The sequence below is a fragment of the Phocoena sinus genome, chromosome 12, assembly GCF_008692025.1.
Source record: "Phocoena sinus isolate mPhoSin1 chromosome 12, mPhoSin1.pri, whole genome shotgun sequence".
Classification (NCBI taxonomy): Eukaryota; Metazoa; Chordata; class Mammalia; order Artiodactyla; family Phocoenidae; genus Phocoena; species Phocoena sinus.
This window is the reverse complement of record NC_045774.1, coordinates 52,087,684-52,114,290: the sequence shown is the minus strand read 5'-3', so window position 1 is coordinate 52,114,290 and position 26,607 is coordinate 52,087,684. Positions and strand designations below refer to the sequence as shown.

General features: G+C 39.2%; 1 protein-coding gene across 3 annotated transcripts in view; it reads right to left on the bottom strand.

Moving 5' to 3' along the window:
* Positions 1-26,607, bottom strand: part of PDSS2 (decaprenyl diphosphate synthase subunit 2) — a 266,982-nt gene that overhangs the window by 31,433 nt on the left and 208,942 nt on the right. For 2 of the 3 annotated variants that reach the window (XR_004352569.1, XM_032651605.1), the window contains 3 exons: positions 24,063-24,236; positions 22,991-23,122; positions 5,548-5,580 (listed from right to left, as the gene is read on the bottom strand). Coding sequence is in view for 2 of the 3 variants with exons in the window: in XM_032651605.1 (XP_032507496.1) it covers positions 5,548-5,580; positions 22,991-23,122; positions 24,063-24,236 (339 nt within the window). In the remaining variant the exon portion in view is untranslated. Of the gene's footprint in view, positions 1-5,547; positions 5,581-18,687; positions 18,809-22,990; positions 23,123-24,062; positions 24,237-26,607 lie in introns of those variants that run through there. The other variant, XM_032651606.1, reaches the window with a different exon arrangement.

Sequence of the window (26,607 nt, the reverse complement as noted above, 5' to 3'; positions counted from 1 at the left end):
ATATTTATTCATATTTGCATGCCTGAAGCAATTATTAACAGGAAATTGAGAAAAAGTCTGTATCTCTGTGATGGAGATATTTAAGCCAGCCTTTTTGAAAGTGTTAAAAAATTAAAATTGTAGAAAGCCAAACCATAGGTGCCATGTTTTGCCTGAAGTGGTAAAAATACCATCTGCCTCAGTCTCTGAGCAGCATGCTTCTTTCAAGTAGCAGTAGGCTAAACTACCGGCATACGCTCAGCTCCAGCTGGGGAAATTACACAGACGTTTGTAGATGTTTTTCTAAGTAAGAGTAGTCAACATGCTCGTTTTCCTTCAGACATATATATTAGTTACCATAGCAAACCAAGAGTGCATGTGGCCTGAGAAACTTCTCCACTGGTCCTGACACACGCCCATGAATTTCTACAATTCAATAGGTGGCACTCTTCCCTGTAACACTGAACTCAATCTGCCTGGGGCCAGAAACCTAGGGAACATGGACTAGTTCCCTATTCCGTGAGCGATACACACTCAGGGCTGCAGACCAATCACTGTAATGAAGATCCCCATTGCATCGCGCATATGAGCAAAACCGTCGGCACCGGTTTTTTGGTCACAATTCACTTCTGGTAATTACATTCTGTCCAATAAAACTTCTGCAGCTTTAACTAGGTACGTAAGATACTTCTTGTTTTTTTCATTTTAGAAGCTGGGTAGAATTGCCTTACAGTTAAACAGCTTCCATTCCTGCCCAGCCCTGGGTGGATGAGCTTCAGGAGTAGGTAGAGTGCTCCTGTGCTGGTGTTAACCACCTTCCAGAGGCGGGAGAGACTTAATGAATGAATAGTTGCTGAGCGCTTTGATATCTTTAGATGATAAAGGCAGTGCAGCAGTGTAAAGCCTTCACATCCAGGCTTCATCGCCACAGGAACTCAATTAAGAAGTAATTCAATTTCTTTTCTGAGTGTTTGAGGACAGACCACTGTTTTGCTGAATGTGACAGGCACTCTCGAGATCTAGCTGAGACTGATTTTGATCGTCACTTCTGCCCTCTCCCCTGCTTCCTTGCCATTCTGAGACTGACAAAATTGGAGAGCTGGTATACAAAGCCATAGAGCACATGGTCAAAATAATTTTCTATGGTTCTTAAAATCTGATTTTTCAGATAAAATTTGGCTTTTGAGAAAACACTCACCACTTGGAAATAAAGAAATCTCCAGCAATAAATAAATTTCATGACACTCTCCAGAAATGGCCATTGAGTTTTTCAATGTAGTTGTTACAGAGGGACGTCCCTGGTGGTCCAGTGGGTAAGATTCCACGCTCCCAATGCAGGGGACCCGGGTTCAATCCCTGGTCGGGGAACTAGATTCCCACATGCAAGCTGCAACTAGGAGTTCACATGTCGCAACTAAAGATCCCACATGCTGCAACTAAAGATCCCACAAGCCGCAACAAAGATCCTGCGTGCCCGCAACTAAGACCTGGCGCAGCCAAAAATTAAAAAAAAAAAAAAAAGTAGTTTTACAGATAAACCCACCAGGGGAGTCCTAAGCTGCCTAGCATGATGCCTGCTCAGTCAGCATGAGCACCAGGACCATATCATGGACCCATGATATGCTACGTAAGAGACAATACCGTGAGCTGGACCCTGCAGATGTCTCCCCGACACTTGGTAGGGATGGATATAATTGTTTTTACCCATGGTACTTGGATTTGGGTCTATGTATGGATGATAGGTCTGGGTTAATCGCCTAGACCCCTTAAATATCAGCACAGCACCACATACCCTAGCAGGGTGGGTTTCTGTTTATTGGCATGAGAAATATTCTCACTGGGCACTTGGGAAGGCAAACTTAGGGCTACTGAACATAGGGATGGACTGTGTTATATAGTCAATATACTCTTTAAACGGCTAATTTGAGTCTACAAACCCCAATTCCAGACCTCTTAGCTTCCTGCACTTCTCCTAGCATCGCACCAATGCAGCACTCATCCATACGCATTTGTCACCCCTATACGTAAGCTTGTGCTGGGTACAGACGATGCAACCATGGACAAGGCCATTGAAGGCCCTGCCTTCAGGGCTCTTACATTTTAGTGGAAGAAGACAGAAAAAACAAGCAACTAAATAAAAATGATAATTTTAGATTATGATAAATGTTAAAGAGAGAAAAAACAGAGAAAAGGTGGACTTTCAATAGGAAGGTCTGAGTCAGTCCTGGTTGTGGCGGTAGTCAGCCCCAGCACAGCACCTCGCCCACATTAAATATCAGATCCACAGTGCTTGGGTGTATGAAGCGGATGAAGGAATGAATCCGGACCGCAGTAGTATACAAGATAAGAATGTCCCCTCTCCCCCAAAAAGAACGTCTCCTCTCAAATTTGGGCCTAAAGAGTAGAACAGCACTATTCTAAATTGCTCCTTTTATACTAAGGAAACTGAGGGAAGACCTAAAAGGTTGAGTGGCTGATAACAGATTTTGCAGTGAGTTGGTAACAGAGCCATTGCTCGGTTCAGGGTGTTCTATCTGTGCCCCATATTCTTTTCTTTTCTTCCAGTCTCTTCCACTATCAGGTGCTTCTGCAATAAGAAATCCTAAAGGAGTTCTCTGAGTCATAAATAAGCATCAATGATAAATGATCACTCTATTGCCAAATCATGATGTCATTTCCCTTACTTTTTCATTTATAAGTTATTTCCTTTACTATCCCAGTGAAATCCCAGCATTTATCTCCAAGCTAGTTTATTATAACCTTCCCAAGCAATCTTCTTATGCCTGCTGATACCTGCAACTTGTGTCAAAAGCTTTCCTTTCCTCTTTGACTGAAATAAAAAACCCTATACCAGAATATCTCCTGTAACTAACTTCATGGGTCTTCTATTTTCTTATGGCCTCACTCACTCACTCACCATTTACCAAGTGCCAAGCACTGTGCTGGGCACCAAGAATACAAATAAGATACTGTCTCTGGGGGGCTTCCCTGGTGGCGCAGTGGTTGGGAGTCCGCCTGCCGATGCAGGGGACGCGGGTTCGTGCCCTGGTCCGGGAGGATCCCGCGTGCCGTGGAGCGGCTGGGTCCGTGAGCCATGGCCGCTGAGCCTGCACATCCGGAGCCTCTGCTCAGCAACGGGAGAGGCCACAGCACTGAGAGGCCCACATACCGCAAAAAAAAAAAAAAAAAAGATACTGTCTCTGCCCTCAAAGAGCTCACAGTCTATGATCTGTCTCATAAATGGTCATTATAAAATAACAGAGTTAAGTGCAATGACTGAGAGATGCACAGTGTGTTAGAGAATGGAGCACCTCATCCAGCCTAGAGAACCAGGAAGGACTTCCTCTTGGAGATGATCCTACATTAAGCCTTACAGAAGAGGCAGGGGTAGCCAGATTAAGGGGGACACTGCTGCATTCCAAGCAGAGGGGACAGCATGGGTCAAGGCACGGAGAATAGAAACTGTATGTTTTATGTAATTTGGTGCTGCTGGAGCACAGGGTAGGAGGGGACAAAGCTGGAGAGTCCCTCCAGGGGATGAGACCACAGTGCTTTATATGCCACTCTAGCAAGCTCTGAATTTGCCTTATAGACACATGGAGCCAAGGAAGGTTTTAAGCTGGAATGTGAAACTACCCGATTTGTGGTTTAGATAGACATTCTGGCTGGCGATGGATCTGTGGGGACAAAAGAGAGGCATAGAGACCAGTCAGTAGGCTTCCTAGTGGTTCAGATGAGGAGACTCACCATGAACAATGAAAGAGAGACCAAGAGGAGGGGCTGGATTCAAGAAAATGTAGGATATAAAACTGATGTGACTTGGTCATGGAACATAGCGGTGAGGGGTTAAGAGCATTTGAGAGTGACTTCTAAGTTTCTCACACGGTTGACTGGTGGGATGACAGTGCCAACATCAGGAGACAGAATGAGTAACAAGGACCAGAGATAAAACACTAAGACTGGACCCTAATGTCAACGATGGACTTTGGGTTATAAAGATGCATCAATGCAGGTTCACTGATTGTAGCAAAGGTACCACTCTGCAGCAGGATGCTGGTAGTGGGGAAGGCTGTGCCTGTGTGGGGTCAGGGGGTAATGGAAACTCTCTATACTTTTTTGCTCAATTTTGCTGTGAACTTAAAACTGCTCTGAAAAATAAAAGTCTATTAAAAAAAAAAGGGTCCAGAGATGTTGGCAAGATGCTGAGTTCAGTTTAAGACACTTTGAGCTTCTTTGCCTGTGGGAGACCATTTGGGTATTAGGCTCAAGTAGACATCTAAGATACAGTGACAGATATAGAAGTCCTCAGTTTAGAGGTGCTCCTATTAATCTAATTTTTCTTGAAGAATGCAAAAGTCTGTGAGATAGAGAAAAGGAGGACCTGCATTTCAGGCAAGGAAAAGGCATGGAGCCAGGGGTGTGCGCTCCGGGGCTGTCAGGAGAGCACAAGGTTCTGGATCAACCTTGGAGAGATCACTGAGGGTTTTGGTTGTCCCACTGCAAGCAGAGCTCTTACAGGTCCCACTTCTTCCTCCTTGTCTTTGGCGTGCAGGTGTGCTCACACTCTGGCTATTCTTGACCGTTGCGAAAACCAGATGGTTAGCGTGTTCCTTTAGCCAAGCAGCTGTATGCATCCCATACACTTGCTAAAACATTCCATTTGTTCCTCAGGAGAAAACAGAATGTGACCCAAGTGTGTTCATAGGCTTGCACCGGTGCACTGAAATCTGAAATCCCACAGCAGTTTTTTTTTGTTTTTTTTTTTTTGCACTACGCGGGCCTCTCTCTGTTGTGGCCTCTCCCGTTGCGGAGCACAGGCTCCAGACGCGCAGGCTCAGCGGCCCAGCCGCTCCGTGGCATGTGGGATCTTCCCGGACCGGGGCACGAACCTGCATCCCCTGCATCGGCAGGCGGACTCTCAACCACTGCGCCACCAGGGAAGCCCCACAGCAGTTTTTGAACAAGGTTGTGTGTCAGAATTATCTGTGGAGCCTTTTTTCAAACCCTTCCATTCTGCCCCCGCCCTGCTCTGCCCACCAGTGGATTTTGACGTTGGTAGAAGAGGGTATTATGCTGTGGTAACCCAGGCATGTATGTCTTCAAAAGCCCCACAGGTGATATGAAAAATACTGCCTTTAGAAATCCAAATCTGCCCTGAATGGTGCTTCCCAGGTATTAGCTGATGATGCTAAAAGCTGTTTTCCATAGTCCAAAGGCATCTTTCCAGCAATGGTTGGTGCTTACCCAGTTTTTCTTCACAACACTTACCACCATTTGACGTTATATTATGCATCCATTTAGTTGTTTATTAGTTACCCATCTCCCCCACTAGCTTGTAAATGTCATGAAAGAAAGAGTTGATCTGGTTCACTCTTGTATTTCCAACACCTAACAGTGTCTGGAATGACGCAGGCATTCAGTAAATAAGCTTATCATTAAATGAATCCTATTTTACCTGCTAATCAGCTTTGAATGTGATGACTCTCTTTTGACCTTTCAAATATAAACAAAAACCAAGCATCAAATTGAAATGTATAAAACTGTGTAGAAGGTACAAAATCTACCTACCTTAGCATAGTCTAATCTTCCTTTCCGTTGAGCCTAAAACAGAAAAGAGGGGGAAATTAATTAGCTCTTTAAAAATCATTTAGTATTTCTATAACTTTTGCTTCTCAAAGAATGTCAACTCTCTCCCCCCTCACCTCTCCCCTTCTCTGTCTGTATATATGTATATAGTGATATATATACATGTATGTGTATACATATAAATAAAACTCTCAAACATATTGAAGAGTTGTAAGAACAGTACCACAAGCACACATATACACTCTAGGTTTGACAGTGGCAGACACCATGACCTCTCACCCCTTCGTGCTTCAGCACACAACTCATAAGCATAGGACATCTCATACATGATCACTTACAAATTAAAAAAACTAACAATAATGCCATTTCATCTGACATACAACCCATGTTCAAATTTCTCCTGCTGTCCCAAGAATATATTTTATTTTAGCTTTTTTTCTCAAACTAGAATTAATCAAGATTCACACATTGCACTTGGTTTTTTTTTTTTTGTTTTTTGCGGTACGCGGGCCTCTCACTGTTGCGGCCTCGCCCGTTGCGGAGCACTGGCTCCGAACACGCAGGCTCCGTGGCATGTGGGATCTTCCCGGACCGGGGCACGAACCCGCGTCCCCTGCATCGGCAGGCGGACTCTCAGCCACTGCGCCACCAGGGAAGCCCTGCACTTGGTTTTTATGTCTCTGTTTCGCCTTTTAAATCTAGACTAGCCCCTCCCCGTTTTTTAAGAAATGAAAATAAAAATCATTAACTTTTAAAATAATTGACTTTTTGAGGAGACCAGGGCAGCTGTCGTATAAAATGTCTCTTTCTGGATTTGTCATATTATTTCTTCATTGTGCCATTTAACTTGTCTCTGTGTGCTTACAAACTGAAAGTTGGGTTTGAAGAAGCTTGCTTAGGTTTAGGTTAAACATTTTTGGCAAGAATATTTTACATGGAATATTATATACTTCATATTGCATCAATGTGGAAGGCACCAGATGTCAGGCTGTCCTACTCTTAGTAATGCTATAAATTTGATCACTTGGTTAAAGTGGTGACTATCAGATGGTTCCACTGTAATGACATATTTCCTTCTCTACAATTAGTAATCTATGGGGTCAAGTTTTCCACTTGTTTTGGCATAATTTTTAATATGTTGTATCATGCCAAAAGACACCCACCTCCATCCCACTGTCACCAGGGATGAGGAAAGGGAAGAAAGCTGGAGGTAGGAGACATCCTGTATGAGGTCACATTTTATTTTAAATTATTTTTAGTTATTAAAGAACAACTTAAAATGAAAACATATACTCAAAAGTGTATGTATCAAATCTGAACATAATAGAGACAACCAATGTGTTAGTATTTGCTGGTAGGTAAGCTCATTTTTTGTGGACTTCAGAACAAACTTTTCCTGCCACCTCTGCACAGAGCAAGAGCCCTTCAACTTATGAACAGGTTAGGTCTTGAGACCATTTTGTTCCTGAATCCAAAATGACACTATACAGATAATAAATGTGGGTAGATTACTTTCAGGAGAGAAAATGAGATCTTTATAACATTAATCCTGACTCTTCTCGCTTCTTTATAATCTTTTAAAAATTTATCCAAAAGATGCCTGCATTTTGTGTTTCTTGTTTTCATAAAAAGCAACTTCTAATAAGACATTGGTCATGTATAGCTGTTGGCACTATCACAAACGACTCAGTTAAAACCGTGACTTGTACACTTTCAGTGAACCAAAAGGCCTCTGCAACCAATATACTATAAAAAAGAATTCGTGGTTTTCAATTTGCTCTTCAAAGATGTTTTGGGGATCTAGGAGTTTCAGTGAACTAAGAAGGGTTTGAATTAGTCCTGAGATGCAATATACCAACAGGAATGAGAATCGGTTCTTGCAGGTATTTTAAAACCAGGCTCATTCTTCTCTCTGCTCAGAGATTTCATATTTACTTGTTTGTTTGTCTATGGACATCTTTTCCCAAGATAAAACAGTTTTGTCTACACTGAAATCTCTCTCCCCACACTATAACTTCTGCAGGTGCAGTGTGGAGCCCCTGAGCACGTCTGCATAGTGCACTCATGACCTAGCTACTCACTTTCATATTGTGCAAATATGAATTGGCATGACCTAGCTACTCACTTTCATATTGTGCAAATATGAATTGGCCTTGATCTCATGAATAATCCATGGCTTGTGACCAAAATTTCAGCAGCAGCATTTCACAATATGCTTAGTCTTTAAGTTCTCAAACTCTCAGCTGTCTCTCGAATTCATTTTAGGTTAAGGGATATCTGACATGGAGGCTGATCCTGTGGTCACCAGTTTTCCACCTTTTCAATTGTTCATCCTTTCCCTGTCTCTTGCTGATCAGCATGGGTTGCCCAGGCACAGCACTTTTCCAATGACGCACAAACTAGGAGCCCTGTGGAATTGTTCCTACTGTCAAACAACTCATTCCTGAAACACATCTGCCATTTCCTCACTACTTTCAGTCTTGTTTCTGTTCTAACCACCTCTTCTTCATTCTTGCACTTTCAACATCCTCACCTTACAGTGTTTAACACAAAGGACATGCTAGAAGTGTTGAAAGTGGTATCTGTTGAAAGTTAGAAAGTTGAGTACCTTTCATATCTTGAGGTTGCAGTGTAAAGTGCAGAGAAACTATAATTTACAATGATGTAGGTGGACTTTTCCTTTTGGACGTATTGAGCCATTTCCCCAATTGTCTCAGGAAAAAAAATCAGTTTTTTCAGGTAGTAACAGTAACTAATAATGCTGTTTACAGATAAGGACATCTAGAGTAGTCTCATCACATACCTTGTTTATAAACTAATCATCTTAGAGAATTCTATTATTTTGAAGTACTTGTGCTTAATCAGTTACAAGCTATTTTCCTTTTTTAAAAAATTGAAGTATAGTTGATTTAAAATATTATTTTAGTTTCAGGTGTACAATATAGTGATTCAATATTTTTACAGAATCACAAGCTGTTTTCAAACCTTCTCACTTTATTTTTTATTTATGTATTTATTTATTTTTCTCACTTTATTTTGTATTAGTAGCTTGGCCACCCCCTTTCACCAGTGGAGATATACTTTGCTGGGGATGACGGCAAAGAAACGCCATGTATGTAAATCCCTATTTGTTCAACATCAGCTCTCACGGGCCCAGCCGCTCTGCGGCATGGGGGTTCTTCCCGGACCGGGGCAAGAAGCCGCGTCCTCTGCATCGGCAGGCGGACTCTCAACCACTGCGCCACCAGGGAAGTCCAGCTCTTAAACGTGTTGAAAGCTGAGACTAGAAGCCTACATAAAATGACAGCACGATTACCACGGCCATTACCACCCGAATAGGCTGTAACTGTTGATATGCTGCTCACCTGAATGTCCTTTTTATTTTATCACAACAAACATTCCAGTCCTGTGAAACCATTTCACCCTTGACTGCTTTAGCTTGTACATAAAAGTATAATTTATTTTATAAAACAAAATACTATAAATATTTAGATCTTTATAGGTATATAATATATATTTCCAGCTGTTATGTGAGTTAGTATCTATGTATGCCAGACGCAAGCCTGAAAGTACACACTGATATAAAAATTTTTTCACAAAAAGCTTTTAGAGTTTACAAAATACAGCAAATTAGAAACAAATGTAAATGATTAATCCCCTACGTAAGTAATATTTCTCATTGACCATTACCAAATTCTATTTCTTTTTGTAAAAAAGTTAATTTGGGAGGGGCTATAGTTTCTATTTCATCTGATGGTGCTCATTCACTCAGTAATTGTCCATTGTGCACCTACTATGTGTTAGGTATTGCTCGGGCACTGGAGACACAGCCAGGAACAGAACAAATAAAAATCTTCCTCTGGGGGTTGCATAGTCTTGTTTTCATACATACAATACATACAATCTCCCTCTAGAACTTAAGCTCCATGAGGGTATAGACATTTTCTCTCCTGATCATAACAGTATTCCATGTCTAGATCAGTGCTTGTAGATAGTAGATGGTCAATATCTGGTGAATGAATGGATAAATGCTTTTTCTTAATAAGTGTTGGTTATGTACCATTTATTCAGGAAACTTACAAAGCAAAGTTCCTGTTACTCTCTCCTAGTTCTAAGAAAGCTGGGTGTTTAGATTCAGTCAGTATGCAGTTGATGTGGAGCCACTACCTGGTGCCTTACAAATAATTTTTACTCGTATTGAACAGTACCATATTTTGACTTTATTACTCAACTTCTATTTAGAAGTAGACTGAAGAAGGGAATCTATAGAAAATAAATTCTAAGAATTCATGAAACTCAAACAACAAAAGGATAGAACAAAAGAATCATCTACCAGCCTTCTCACAGATGCAGCGGTTTAGAGTAATTGAGTGCCTCAATCTTGGTATCAGTGTATTGAAGAGAAAAGAGCCTGACTGGAGGGCAGGAGACCTCAGATTTCAAATGTACTCCCCCAAGCCTCAGGTGGTAAGTAGGCACTGCTACGGAGGGAAACAGGTAGCCTAAGCTCTTAACTATGACTACTTTAAGAGGCACTGTGACCTCCTAGGAAATGGATATGCTGGGAGCCAGAAAATATGGTTTCTAGCCCATGATAGGTTAATACCTCAATTAATTTTACATTTTTACGTGGGTCTTCATTTTCTTATCTGTAAAGTAAGAGTACTGGGTCAGAAAAGGCATCCCCAAATGCTGGGCTGGCTGTATAAGAATCACCTGGGTAGCCTATTAAAAACGCAGATCCTTAATATTCTAGCCCTGAATTCTGAGGATCACTGGTGTGGACTATGTCTAACATCCTTTTCAATTTATGCTCTGTATGCATCAGTGTTTATTTCAAAGAGAACAACTATATAAGCTCCGTAAGTCTCAAGGAGAATGGAGTAACTTTACCCTCTTTTTCTGACATCTACCACTTACCATGTATATTTCTAGCAGAGCAAGATATTAAAATAACTTCCTCACTGGGGCCCAAAATAGGCTGATATAAAATAAATGCAGACTGTATTTCAATAGCCGGCAGTCCTGAACCTCTTCCTGCCACACTGTTCGTCTCCAGAAACCACTGTAAATTCTGCCACACACGGCGATTCCCTGAGGACTTCATTACTTGGGTCTTTAAAAGGGATTCACTCATCTTTTGCCTCCTGTAGGTGTGCTTCTTGTCAATCCAGGTCATGAGAAAAGAAAGTAATTTTTCCCAGTCTTTAGCAGTTCACAGAGAATGTGTGGTTCGAACCTTGTTTTATCTTAAAAAAATGTGAAAATAGACAAGCTAGTGTGCCAGTGCTCATGACATTGAAGGCCTCCTCTGACAGCTACAGTGAGCGTTGTAAAACAATATTCTACACCAAAGCAAACAAAGCCAGTGCTCTGATTGAGAGGATGCATAGAGGGATTAATTCCAAAGGTTTATATACCAGTCTCTGCAGACCAAAGGCAGATAGATTCTCTGTTGGTAAGTAATGGATGTACAATGTGGTCTTTTACTTTAAGAAACAAATGCTTTTTTATAAGTCAGGTAACAAAGAAGGATTGGATGACATAAATGAACTGCTTCCAATTTCTAACTACTGCTATCTGGACTTGAAAACTGGATATGGAAAAACCTTCTTCTAAAAGCAGAAAACTAATATTCCACAGCAGGGAGTGCAGAAATTGCTAGAGACTGATCATCTCTTCTTATCATGTTATTCTTCCCCAATGCTACCAGCTATATTTTAGAATAACAATTTAAAAAATAAGATTCTCTTCTTCAGCCTTCAAGAAAAACTATCTTTCTTTCCAATTTTTTAGTTGAAAGAACATAATGAACACCCATTTGCCCTACAACTAGATTAATTAGTTGCTAATATTTTGTCATCTTTGCTTTCTCTCTAGATGATCATTTGCTGACTATATGAGAGTAAATTATAAACATAATGATATCTCATCCCTAAATATGTCAGCATTTATCTCCTAAGAACAATGGTGTTCTCCTACATAACTACAAACCCATGACCACATCCAACAAGTTTAACGTTTACTATAGTATTTAAGATAATGTCTGTATTCAAAATTTCTGGTCCAACCAGTAGCGTCCTTTAGAGCTATGTTTATCCCAATCCAAGATCAAATTAAAAATCACACATTCCCTTTGGATGTCACGGCTTTTTAATCTCTTCTAATCTACAACATTCTCCACACCACCACCTTTTCTTTTATAATATGGCATTTTTTAAAAGAATCCATGTCAGTTGCCCCGCAGAATGTCCCTTCTCCTGGACTTGTCTAATTGTTTTCACATGATTAGATTCAGGTTAAAATATTTTTGAAAAGACTCCTACAGAGATGATGCTGAACACTTCTCCATTACATCAGGAGTCATACAATATCAGTTGTCTCGTTACTGGTGAGACTAAGTTTGTTCGCTTCCTCCCTTTGTCTTCAATAAGTAATCTGTAGGGTGCTTTGAGTCCCTGTGAATATTCAGTTCCCTACTAACAATTCATCTAATTGTTTTAACCAATTATTCACTAATGATTCTTGTTTGAGTAAAATATTATATTGGTGGCTACAAAAATAATGATATTAAAAAAATGATATTTTAAAGGTCTGCCTTGGCACTGGAAGAAATATCATCAATTTCTTTAGAGAAAACATGTCTTACTGAAAACAAACTCTCCTTGCATTTGCATTGGTATTAAGAGGTGGAGTTTAGTATATATATGTAAGATTTGTTGGTGGACAGAGGAACAGAGAAAGGACACATCCCAAAATTGTTTGGGTATAGTGTATGAGGATTTTAAAAGGTCACAAATCAGATATCTACTAGATCTGCTAGCCCCCAAGTTGAAGCAGCCAGCTAGCTAAGTTTGGTTTGGGAGGAGAAGCAATCCTTGCTGGGCTCTCCAGTTACGGAGCTGGAAAGGTATCAGAATATAAAGGAACAGGGCAAGCCTTTTCTTTGCTATCTTGAGCATTCTTACCTATTAATAAGAGAGCACAGAAGGCATCTGCAAGGAAGTGAACACCCTTCAGAACTTGGGTACCTGATTTTACCATCTCCTTCACCGGGGAAAGCTAATTTTTGGAGGCAAATTTCAATCTCCATGGAATTAACTTTCTCATATTCTCTTCCTTTGGTTTGATGCGAGAAGAGGAAGAAATAGACAGATGCAGAAGGCTATGGTAACCCATTAAAAAAAGGGGAGGGGGCTTTTATCATTTACATGATAAATCTCTCTCTGTTCAGAAGTCCTGTTATCACTTTTCTTTTTAATTTTATTTATTTTTTTGTACAGCAGGTTCTTATTAGTTATCTATTTTATACATATTAGTGTATATATGTCAGTCTCAATCTCCCAATTCATCCCACCAGTACCACCCTCCCCCACCACTTTCCCCTCTTGGTGTCCATACATTTGTTCTCTACATCTGTGTCTCTATTTCTGCCCTGCAAACCAGTTCATCTGTACCATTTTTCTAGGTTCCCCATATATGCATTAATATACGATATTTGTATTTCTCTTTCTGAACTTACTTCACTCTGTATGACAGTCTCTAGATACATCCATGTCTCTACAAATGACCCAATTTTGTTCCTTTTTATGGCTGAATAATATTCCATTGTATATACGTATCACATCTTCTTTATCCATTCGTCTGTTGATGGGCATTTAGGTTGCTTCCATGACTTGGCTATTGTAAATAGTGCTGCGATGAACATTGGGGTGCATGTGTCCTTTTGAATTATGGTTTTCTCTGGGTAAACACCCAGTAGTGGGGATTGCTGGGTCATATGGTAATTCTATTCTTAGTTTTTTAAGGAACCTCCATACTGTTCTCCATAGTGGCTGTATCAATTTACATTCCCACCAACAGTGCAAGAGGGTTCCCTGTTCTCCACACCCTCTCCAGCATTTGTTGTTTGTAGATTTTCTGATGATGCCCATTCTCACTGGTGTGAGGTGATACCTCATTGTGGTTTTGATTTGCATTTCTCTAATAATTAGTGATGTTGAGCAGCTTTTCATGTGTTTCTTGGCCATCTGTATGTCTTCTTTGGAGAAATGTCTATTTAGGTATTCTGCCCATTTTTGGATTGGGTTGTTTTTTTGGTATTGAGCTGCATGAGCTGTTTATATATTTTGGAGATTAATCCCTTGTCCACCGATTCGTTTGCAAATATTTTATCCCATTCTGAGGGTTGTCTTTTTGTCTTGTTTGTAGTTTCCTTTGCTTTGCAAAAGCTTTTAAGTTTCATTAGGTCCCATTTGTTTATTTTTATTTCCATTACTCTAAGAGGTGGATCAAAAAAGATCTTGCTGTGATTTATGTCAAAGAGTGTTCTGCCTATGTTTTCCTCTAAGAGTTTTATAGTGTCCGGTCTTACATTTCGGTCTCTAATCCATTTTGAGTTTATTTTTGTGTATGGCGTTAGGGAGTGTTCTAATTTCATTCTTTTTTTTTTTTTTATTTTTTTTATTTTTTATTTTTTTTGCAGTATGCGGGCCTCTCACTGCTGTGGCCTCTCCCATTGCGGAGCACAGGCTCCGGATGCACAGGCTCAGCGGCCATGGCTCACGGGCCCAGCCCCTCCGCGGCATGTGGGATCTTCCCAGACCGGGGCACGAACCCGTGTCCCCTGCATCGGCAGGCAGACTCTCAACCACCGCGCCACCAGGGAAGCCCTAATTTCATTCTTTTATATGTAGCTGTCCAGTTTCCCCAGCACCACTTATTGAACAGGCTTTTTTTCTCCATTGTATATTCTTGCCTCCTTTATCAAAAATAAGGTGACCAAAGGTGCGTGGGTTTATCTCTGGGCTTTCTATCCTGTTCCATTGATGTATATTTCTGTTTTTGTGCCAGTACCATATTGTCTTGATTACTGTGGCTTTGTAGTATAGTCTGAAGTCAGGGAGTCTGATTCCTCCAGCCCCGATTTTTTCCCTCAAGCAGAAGTCTTGTTATCACTTATAATCCATTTTCCTTACTATGCACTCTTGGAATCCGGAAGAGACGTGAAATATAAAATTACAGTTTGACTAAGAAAAAAAAATCTACCCAGATCTCAGAAAGCCATGAGCAGGGAAATGAGGCTGACAGGAGAACTGAGCTGTTTCCTCCTGTGGCCAGGTCCCAAGGTGATGTCCACCAACCCTGACGGTGTATCTCAAGCCACCATGTCAAAAACCAAACTTGTACCAATGTTCCCACTTCACTTTCCTGTTTTTATTTATGGCACAATTCTTTCTGTTATCCAAGTTCAAAATCCTCGTTTTGGCCTCTGACCACCCCTCCCCAGTAGACATCTGCCAGGTTCTCCCTATCATATCAGTTTTCAGGTCCTATATATTTTCTCTCTGAAGTGAATTTTATACCTAACCTCCTTACCTTCTCATGGCCAATACTCTGATTAGGACTTTTTCCCTGCACTTATGAACAGATTCCTCACAACCTCCTGACTGATCTCCTTTTCTATAGTATCTCCTTGTTCTTCTGATTCTATATAACGTAGTTAGGTATACCTCTCTAAAACACATTTCAAACCTCGACAATACCTGACTCAGAAACTTCAATTTCTGCTCCATGACTTCTGAATCAAGTTCATTTTCTAAAGACAAACATCCCAAAATCCTTTTTTTAAAATTGAGGTAAAATTCACATAACATAAATGTGAATTTATGTTACTCAGTGACATCTAATACATTCACAGTGTTGTGCAACCATCACCACTATCTAGTTCCAGAACATTCTTGTCACATTGTAACATGTATCAATACTTCATTCCTTTTTATGGCTGGATAATAATCCATTGCATGGATATACCATATTTTGTTTATCCATTCATCATTTGACGGACACTGGGTCGTTTCCACTTTTTGGCTTTTGTAAATATTGCTATACATGTTTTTGTTTGAGCCAAAGTCTTTAAGTATAGTCATTATGTACTATTTTGGCAATTCTTCATCTATCCCTATATGCCCCATGTTTTTCATCTTCCATCCAAATCATAATACTTCTTTTTTCTTTGAACACACTGCATGCTTGCCCATCTGCAGCCCTTTTTCATGGTTTCTGTTGTGTAGGAAGCCCTTATTCCCATCTTTGTTGTCAAGATCTTCTTCAAGGACTATCTCAGATATCACTTACTTCACAAACCCTTTGTTGACTTTTCCAACTGGATTCAAACTCTTTTTCCTCTGAGCTGCCCCACTGGCATCGATTACAGTATTCCTTATATTTGTGTGCTTCTCTTAACAAGGCCAAGACAACCATCAGGCGATTTACTGCTGTATCTCCTACAGTCAAACACTTTGTTTCCTTAAGTGCTCAGAAAACCTTAAGAAATATTTTAACTTAGGAGATAGTTAGAGCCATTTCATAGTCTTTGTGGTCTCATATAGTCCTTTCAAATGCCCACACTCTACACCCTCTATGGTAGAGGATGTTGTCAGTATTATTCCTTTTGAAACAACTCAAAATAACTTAAATAATTAGAAAAATATCATGTGGCATTCATGAGGACTCTCTGAATGTGCACCTTCTCTTCTGTTTAAGAATACATATGTGTCATACTCATGCACATCAGCCTTGCCTAGCAATTTTTGTTTCACTTTTTGAATAAGAAGGAAAAGTAGGATATCTAGGGACAACTGAGTTATAGTTTAGCACTGGTAATATGTAGTTCACTTAAGGTATTTTATGGATGGTTATGACAGTATCAGAATGTCACAAGCCTAAGTGACATTTCAATACTTTCAGAAATAGCCAAGAAAAAAATAATCATAATTCTTATTTCTTCAGGTGACTTATAATGGCAGCAGAAAACTAGAAGGATCATTAAAAATAAAGTTTGCTGACCTGCAATAGCCCCTGGACTCCCTGAGAGAGTCAGAGCTCTGTGGTTCTCTGAAGGATTCTACCTTCTTTTATTCGGAATCAAAATGATAGCTGAGTAATGACTTCACCTCCCTAGGGTGAATCACCCATTCACTATCAGTATTTTTAACCTGATCATTATTTTTCAGCAGCTATAAATTTAAATTTAAAATTGAGGTAGGAAGGGATCTGTAGAATTTAGTATGGAGACATTGCTTAACAAATACTTTTCATCTGTTTCTGGTCTGGCCTGGTGCTCTAAACTGCCTCTTACGGAAGTGCATAGTGTGTGTACACCTGAGGGTGCGATGGAAGACAGCTATCCGATCTTAAGATTTGGGGAGGACGGGGAAGTTGGAGGGGGTAGCAGGGCCTGATATGAAAAATTCCAGAGGTGCTGTGCTTCTTGGCTTCGCAGTGATGTTGAATGGGCGCTAAGGGTATGTGATCCCCTCTTCCCTTCCTTTCCGGTCATTAATTCTCACTCTCCCTAAGCAGGAAATCAAAAGGGAGATGGGACACAAACCTATCTATAATTTTACATGTGATAATAGCAAATCATAGTTGTCTTCCGTCATTGGGAGCAAGACTTTTCTATTTCTAAGCGTCAAAGACAGTATTTAGCTTCTAATAGAGATAAATATTTTCTTATAATGCATCTCTTGCCTAAGAGATTATTTAAAGAAATTTCTTAGATTTATTTGAGAGCTGAAAGGGACCTTAGAAAGGATCTAGTTCAATGCCATCATTTTGCAAAAAAAATAATAGAAAGAATGTTAAAGAATGTGACCAAGGTAAACAGATGCTAGCAGAGCCCAAACTGGAATCCAGGTCTTCCAAATCCTGGTCCTCTATGGACCATTTCTGCTATACCAACTTGATTCTTTCTATTTAACAAAACAGGTTGCCACCAGTTTTGTCCCCCAAAGACCACACCACACACACTTTCTGACAAATACTAATTAGATGACTATTCCAAGTAAGTTACTATACAGGACTATTGGTAATTCAAAGGTAAATTCACTACGATCCTTAAGGATCTTACAATAAAATTCAAAACCTGGGAGAAGAAAGGTTTACAAAAATGCAGAGGAGAAAAATATCACAGAAAGTTGGAAAGAGAGCACTAGAACTAATTTCAGGATTAATAAGCAGCCCCCTTGAGATTCAGGATAGAATGTCCCTCTCAAGTGTTATGCAAATTGTGTTCCCTAACCCTGACTAGGCAGTGTTCACAGAACAAGATCATTATTATAGAGAGCTTTATATAAACATGAATAAAATTTAGAAAATTAAAATAAACTCAAGTAAGGAGTCTTTAATCTGAAAAATGTTGCCCCCTGCATGACAGAAACTGATTTCTTAAATTTCTTATTTGCTTCAGACAAATTCACCTTCTCTTCTTCTGTGACCCTGTTCATGACTCAGACATGCAGATGTAAGGAGAAGGGCCCGAAGTCCATGGAGCAAATCACAGCAGTCTGGTGGGGCCTTGAGAGGTGGGCAATAAACTGTCAGTTCTTCCTGAAGGATGAGGATTTAGAGATGATCACAGGGGACCTAGGTTGGAGGATGTAACCTCGTCTGCTCATGGGTGTCATCTTGGCAGTTTACTGACCTCTGGACAAGATCTATTTAATTTACTGGAGATAACGCCTAAGGCATAGGCTGTTTGGAAAGGATATCCCTTTGAACTGAAAATCAAATTGAAGATAATGATTTGGGAATATTTCACCAGTTGTTTAGGAAATCCTGGACTCTCATGTAGTCTATATTTACAACTTTGCATGCTTGCAAAGACACTAAGAGTTAAATATGTTCCTTTTCTGTGAAGCTTCTTTAAAATTCATATCTATGCTGCTCATATATATATATATATATACACACACACACAAACACACACACACACATATATATGTATATATGTGAATAGCCAACAGAGACTTGATAGCTTTCTTTTTTAAAAAAATTAATTAATTAATTAATTAATTTTTGGCTGTGTTGGGTCTTCGTTTCTCTGCGAGGGTTTTCTCTAGTTGCGGTGAGCGGAGGCCACTCTTCATTGCGGTGCACGGGCCTCTCACTGTCATGGGCTCTCTTGTTGCGGAGCACAGGCTCCAGATGCACAGGCTCAGTAGTTGTGGCTCACGGGCCCAGTTGCTCCGCGGCATGTGGGATCTTCCCAGACCAGGGCTCGAACCCGTGTCCCCTTCATTGGCAGGCAGATTCTCAACCACTGCGCCACCAGGGAAGCCCCGACAGCTTTCATTTAACGTATTTAGCTGGATCTTTTCAACCAAAATGTGTATCTGCAATGTATTCTAACGTAATCCAATTAGAGCCACTAACACCATCTGTATATACATTTTTGGTTCAGCTGTCAAAAAACACACAAATACAACGCTCATAATACAATATTCAACAGTTGTGTAATATTTTATTGTACTATACTTCATTTAACTTTTTTCTATTTTCAAATGGATCAATTTTCATTTTCTTCCTTTTATAATTAGTATTTTACTACATATTTTAATATGTAAATATTTGCCCACATCTCTGTTATTTTTCTTGGGATACGTTACTAGAAGTGCAATTATTATAGCAAAGTATATAAACTTTTAAACCAAAGGTTTAAATTATGTATAGTATTTAAAGAGTCTAATAACACAAGACTTCTAACAAAATATCCTAGCACTCTCCAGACTTTGTCTGTCTCATTTCCCTCACTTTAGCTGTTTCTTCTGTTTATCTTCAAATACTGTTTTCTTGATTTTTAAATTTTAAGACATTATCTATTGATCCTATGATAAAAGGAAAAATTACATTTCTTACGTGACCAAAAACATTCCTTTCCCCTACCCTCTCCCCAGTGATTATACTTTTTGGTTTAAATCAGTATTTGGTATTTACATTTTTATGCTATATAAATATTATCCTCTAAGCCATGTTAAGTATTATGATTACATTTTCTTTCTTATACATTAAAAATTTATTCACTACAGCTAAGAACTGCCTCATTTCGTATCATATGTTTAATGTGGCTGCTTAAAAACGTGGGCCCCAAATTCTCTGAAATTGTTCCCAGTGATAGGTGAGGTATATAGCCCCTCCCCTTGATTCTGGGTGGGCTTGTGACTATTTTGATAGGAGATCATGAAAATGGCGGGTGATTTCAGAGGCTGGTCATAAAAGAAGATGCAGCCTCTGCCTTGTTTGCTGGAAGGAACACTTGTGTTTGGAGTTCTGAGTTGGCAAGAAAGAAGTCTGACTACTCTGAGGCTGCCATGCTGTGAGGAAGCCAAGCCAAGTGGAGGAGCCATGTGTGAATACTCTGGATGTTAAGAAGCCTGGTCTTCTTGACAGCCCAGCCTAGGTGCCAGGTGTGAGTGGAGATTCCAAATGATTCCAGTCCCCAGCATCACTGAATCACCTCTAGCCTCTGGGTCTTTCCAGCTGAGGCCCCAGACATCATGGAGCAGTCATCCCTTCTGTGCATTGTCCAAATTCCTGACCCACAGAATCCATGAACATAATAAAATGATTATTTTAAGCAGCTAAGTTTTGGGGTAATTTGTTATGCAGCAGTGGTAACTGGTACTCTTACTCTTAACTGGTACTTTCTATGTTCCTGTTATTAATTTGTCCCTAAATTCTCAATATGGCCAAGTACGTTAGGGGATCATCAGTTCCATTGTCTCCTTGGAGATATTACTTCTGGAGATCTCTGTCCTCTTATCCCAATTGAGCCTGGATGCAGAGCCATCAGCCTAGGACTTGCATGGGTGAGAGACAATGTAGCATGCTATTGTACTTACAGATGTGGGCCCTGTAGCCAGGCTGCCTGGGTTTGCATCCTGGCTCTACCACTCACCAGTGCTGTGTGACTGTGCTCAAGTTAATCTCTCTCTGCTTCAGGTTTCTCATTAGAACAGTGGTTGGCACAAAGTAAGTTCTCTTATGGTTGGCATTCTTGTTGTTGTTTATTATTCTTCCCTTCATATTGTCCTGGGAATTCCCATCATCTCACACCTATGTCTGATGCCCTAGTTCCTAAATTCCACATCTTTTTCTTTCTTGGTTATTCCCTTGATAGAATACATCACCAGCTCCCTAAAATAAGATGCTTAGGAGGTAAGTTTTTTGAGACTTTATTTATGCTTTAATTGTCTTTAACATCATACTTGATAATATGACTGGCATAAAATTCTAATTTGGAAACAATTTCTCTTTGAATGTTGAAGTTATTACTTCATTGTCTTGAAGCTTTCAGTGTCACTACTAAGACAATTCTGATTCTTGATCCTTTGTATGTAGGTTTTTCTTTCTGGAAGTATTAAGATCTCTTCTTTATCCCCATTGTTTCAAAATTTGATAATGATGTCACTTGGTGTAGGTCTTTTAAAATTCACAATTTAGAGTGCCATTTCAATTTGGAGACACCTTCATGTCCTTCATTTCTTAGAATTTTTCTTTTCTTTTAATTCTTTATTAATTTTTCACCTCCATTTTCATTAAGTCTCTTTCTGGGACTCATAATAGATATAAGATCTCTCAGATTGGTCCTCTAATTTTCTTATCTTTTCTATTTTCTATTATCTTTTTAGTCAATTTTCTGGGATATTCTTTTAATATCTTCCATTCTTCTTCTGATTTTTTTAAAAAATAAATTTATTTATTTTATTTATTTATTTTTCGCTGTCTCAGGTCTTCATTGTTGCGTGACGGCTTCCTCTAGTTGCAGTGAGCGGGGGGCTATGCTTTGTTGCGGTGCATGGGTTTCTCACTGCGGTGGCTTCTCTTGTTGCAGAGCACGGGCTCTAGGTGCATGGGCTGCAGTAGTTGTGGCACACAGGCTCTAGAGCACAGGCTCAGCAGTTGTGGCGCACTGGCTTTGTTGCTCCGCAGCATGTGGGATCTTCCCGGTCCAGGGTTCGAACCTGTGTCCCCTGCATTGGCAGATTCTTAACCACTGCACCACCAGGGAGGCCCCTTCTAATTTTTTTTTAAATTCTGCTTTCATATTTTTATACTTTATAATTCTGATTTCTTATTCTTGAATTGTCCTTTTTTACATATCACCTGTTCTTATTTCATGGATTTAATATCTTATCTCACTGAATATATTGATTGTAGTACATTTGGAAATGTCTTTTTTCCCCCTTGCACTGCCTCTGTTTCCTCTAAGTTCCCTTTTTTTTTTTTTTTTTTTAAATCAGTTTGATTTTGACTTGTTCTTTCACGGCAGAGGCTGCTTTCAAATGCCCAGTGGTCCTTTATTAGCTATTCTACTTCAGTTGGATGTTCTGTGCCCTTGGATACTCTGAGGCTTGTCAACTGGTGGACCTCACTGTAAGGCAGCTGGCCAGGGTTACGGCATGTTTACTGAGGGAGCCCCAAAAGTCCACATCTGCAGGGCTTTTCCTCTGGGTTTTTTTTTTTTTTTTTTTTTGCGGTATGCGGGCCTCTCACTGTTGTGGCCTCTCCCGTTGCGGAGCACAGGCTCAGCGGCCATGGCTCACGGGCCCAGCCCCTCCGCGGCACGTGGGATCCTCCCGGACTGGGGCACGAACGCGTGTCCCCTGCATCGGCAGGCGGACTCTCAACCACTGCGCCACCAGGGAAGCCCTTCCTCTGGGTTTGACAGTTTCCCCAGAAAGGAATCCTCTCATTTTCTACCTGGTGAATATAACGGATTTTAAGCTGGCTCTAAGTATTTTGAGATCAATTAGGGAGGAGTGGTTGGAGAGGGAAAATCTTATCTTTCCAAAAGCAGAAAGCTCAGGCTCTCTCTACTTGAAGTGTGCCATCTACCTCCACCTCAGCTGTGCCTGCTTTCCCATGTCCAGTCTCAGATTAACCCAATCAATTAGAACCACCAAGTTAAATAAATTCCATGAAGTTTTGGATAGAAAGGCAAGAACTTTTTGTACCTGGATTTAAAAAAAACCAAAAAAGTTTCTGGATTTAAGAAAAACCTAAAAAAGCTCCCTCTCATCTTCCATACCTTCCCTCCCCCACAAAAAAGTAGAAAATTCACCCAAGTCCCTTTACCCCTCTTACTTAACTATACTTTTTTTTTTTTCCTTTGATAATGCCTCAGAACTTGAGTACTCAGGATCCAAGTTTGTTTTAAAATAACCCAATGAAGTGACAGGTAGAACTCCTGGAATTCTGCAGCTTGTGCTAGAGTCTACATATGGGAAATTGCCGTCAGTTAAAGGGTGATGCTATTACCATAGCCCAATTTTTGAAAGCCTTTAGAAAAAAAAATCTGAGTTAATTAGTATTTACCACAGGCACAGATTTTGTATTGCACTATTCTATGAATTCAGATAATAAGAAAACACAGTACTGCAGTCTCTAACTTTTAACTAACACTTACCTCTCAAAAATGTATATTATAAATTAAGAATTTTACCTGTTATATGAATAAGCTCTTATATGACTGATCTATATGCTTCATATGGCTGATCAGTCTTAGATCATCATAAAATATGAGTTATGTTTTAAAATCAACCAAATACTATTGGTACCTAAAATAAGAGTAATTTCATTTTACCTCTCTGATCTGCTTAATCCACAAATCTCTTCCAAGAAATTCCTGATGTAAGACTACAGGAGCTGAGTTTAGATTAAAAGTCAAGGAGTCACTGGTCTTTTCTTTAATAAAAGGCTGGAGATCAGAATTTATCTAGAAGGAGTAGTGAAAAGAGTTAAATCAGTGAAATGCATATACATTGGCATGTTTTAGTCATATTCAGAAAGCACCATTTACTACAGTGAAAAATTAAGCTTAAGGAACTCAGTTTTTAGATGTCCTTTAATAAGCAAAAGAACAGCTCATATGATTAACAATAATCTTAAAAAAACTTTTAAAATAGTTTTCCCCTAACATATTCCTTTTTTATTTGGCAGCAGCCTTTATTTTGCTTTTTAAGTTCAAGGTAAGGATCATAAATTATATTTATTTAATACATATAATCAAATAATAAATAAATTAATCAAAGATTTAATAAAGTACATAAAAACTCACCTGGAGATATTACATATTTTTGTATATATTTCCCCCTTCTTATGAGCTATTTAAATGGCATCTAAGAAATATGTACTAAATGGAATTTAAAATTACATATACATGGAGGCAACAAAATAACAGCTAATCTTGAGACATTTTATATTTCATTATGCCCATTCAAAAGAATCAGTTATTGGAATTAAAGCTTTCAACTTTGCTCCATACATTTCTAAATTTCATTAACTTTCCACGGTTTGTTTTACATAGGAACTATAAGGGAACTGTAACAAAAATGCAAATATTCTTCCATTTTGTGACTGGCAACATTACATGTTATTTAATAAATTGCAAGAGTTCTTTCAAGAACCCTTTCAGGTGGTAAGAAGAGACAAACATCACAACTATGGTTTAAGTAAGCTGTAGCTTTCTATCAAAATTATACAGTACTCACCAATCGTACTGTTTATATTATGTAATAACCACCACAAATGATAGATTTTATGTACTCAATAGACAGTTTTTGAGATATAAAAGCAGTTCATTAAATGGTAAAATGTTTCTTGTGTATCATTTTAGCTATTTAAATACAGAAAAAATAGAAAGGGTATGCAAATACCTTATGACTCATGGCCATGTGCTTCCCATACTGAAATGCCATATCCTGAACCTCAGCATCATGCTTTGCTAATTCCATTGCAGCTTGGCAGCTCTTTGCTAATAAGGCACCATGGGAGAGAAAAGTCTGCTTCTTCCAAGTTAATATTCCAATATCATCTGTGATATGATTTTCCTAAAAATTGCAACAAAAGCCAAGATTAAAAAGGTTTTAGGAGTAATTTGTTTCGGTTTTTGAAGAATAAGCATTAAAAAATGAACTATTCAAAACACTCAGGCTGTTGCAACAAGACAGAACTAAAAGATGCTGACCCTCACCTCTACCTAAAGAGAACTAAGGAGGTGGGAACTGCTTTTTTAGGGTAATTGGGAAAAAATGAAAGAAATGCTGAAGCAAATTTTATTTTGAGCTAGGGAACTTCTATTAAAATATAATTATAAGGCAAAATTAGAAACTTAGACCTTCAAACTAACTCTCTTCTAGATTCATATCAGTTCTTAATTAAGTGCTAGTATTCCAAAACATAAGAATCCTATTGTCTTTAACTTATGTTAAAATGTCAAGGGCATAGCGAAGGAACTGCATTCTCTTATAGGCAGGTAGATAGAAAAAATCAGAGAGAAGGTAACCCATTACAATGGAGTATGATTAGATCATACTATTCATCAAAGTTTATTCCCATAAGAAGAAACAAGATGATAAGGGAAGACATAACTGTAGTTTATTTAATTTCATCTTTTTACATTACGAAAATCACGGTAGTATCTTTAAGTAAGCATAAGCATACACATACCTACTGACTCTAGACCAGTGATGTCCAATGAAATTATAATGTAAGCCCCATATGCAATTAAAAATTTGCTAGTAGCTACATTAAAAAAGCGAAAAGAAACAGGTGACATTAATCTTAATGACATTTTATCTATCCCAATATATCTAAAGTATTACTATAATAAAATAAAACATATAATATAAAATTATTAATAATATTTTACATTCTTTTTTTACACTAACTTTTCAAAATCAGTGTATATTTTACACTTACAGCACATCACTAGTGACATTTCAAGTACTCAATAGGTACAAGGAGCTGGTGGCTACCCTAGTGGACAGCTCTGCTTTAGGCAGTTAGCTCTCTGAGGACAAGAATGATGAAGCGATATACATAATGATGCTCATTTTACGGTGTTTCTTTGAAACCTCAAACTAACTAGAACCCATCCAGAAGGATTAATTAACTCAAACACTTTACTTCCTGCCACCCATACCACAATCCTTCTCCTTCCACCATTATTTGGGGACAAAATAAAAAATAATAAGAAAACTTAGACACCATTAAAAAATGATCTTAGATTTAGTCCCACCTCTTTCACCATGTTGAAGGGAATCTTCAACCCATTGGTCAGATCAAATTCTCAACTTAATTTTACGTGCTTTTAAACAAAAAGAGAGTTTCACTTATGGCAACAGTTACAAATATGCAACATAGTATTGTGTAATAATCAAAAAGCCACTTGGGGAGAAACGGTGCATAAACTGCTTCATAAAACATTGCGAATAAATGATAGCATTTAATTTTGGAAATCTGAGAATGGATTTTAAAATATGTGAAGTTAATATCATATTAATAAACCTAGATAAAAACCATATTATCTCTCCAGATATACTAAAGATGCATTTGACAAAATTCAACTCCTATTCTTTCTTTCTTTCTTTATTTTGCGGTACGCGGGCCTCTCACTGTTGTGGCCTCTCCTGTTGCGAAGCACAGGCTCCGGACGCACAGGCTCAGCGGCCGTGGCTCACGGGCCCAGCCGCTCCACGGCATGTGGGATATTCCCAGACCGGGGCACGAACCTGTGTCCTCTGCATCGACAGGCGGACTCTCAACCACTGCGCCACCAGGGAGGCCCTCAACTCCTATTCTTGATGGGAAAAAAAGCACTGAATAAAACAGGAACAGATGCGTATTTCTTCTTTTTTTATAAATGTAATATATTGAAATTTTATTTCAATGGCCCAAACGAAGTTAGTGTGTAGGAAATTTATTTATATTTTTATTTTATTTTATAATAACTTTATTTATTTATTTAGATATTTATATTAAAAAAAATATTTATTTGGTTGTGCCGGGTCTTAGTTGCGGTGGGTGGGCTCCTTAGCTGAGGCTCAAGGGCTCCTTAGTTGCGGCAGGCAGGCTCCTTGGTTGCAGCTCCAGGGCTCCTTAGTTGTGGCATGCAGGCTCCTTAGTTGTGGCATGTGAACTCTTAGTTGCGGCATGCATGTGGGATCTAGTTCCCTGACAAGGGATCAACCCAGGCCCCCTGAATTGGGAGTGCAGTCTTATCCACTGCGCCACCAGGGAAGTCCTGTGTGTAGGAAATTTAAATGAAACAGTATGGTAAAAATAGCAGAGAACCAAAAAATCTAAAAAGCAAGTACACCTAAAGCATGAGGATTCATTAGTGTTTCATCTTCAGTTATGACTGACACTTGATGCTTGCAAATTTTGAAATAAACTTTGAGATCATGATCACTATTCTGA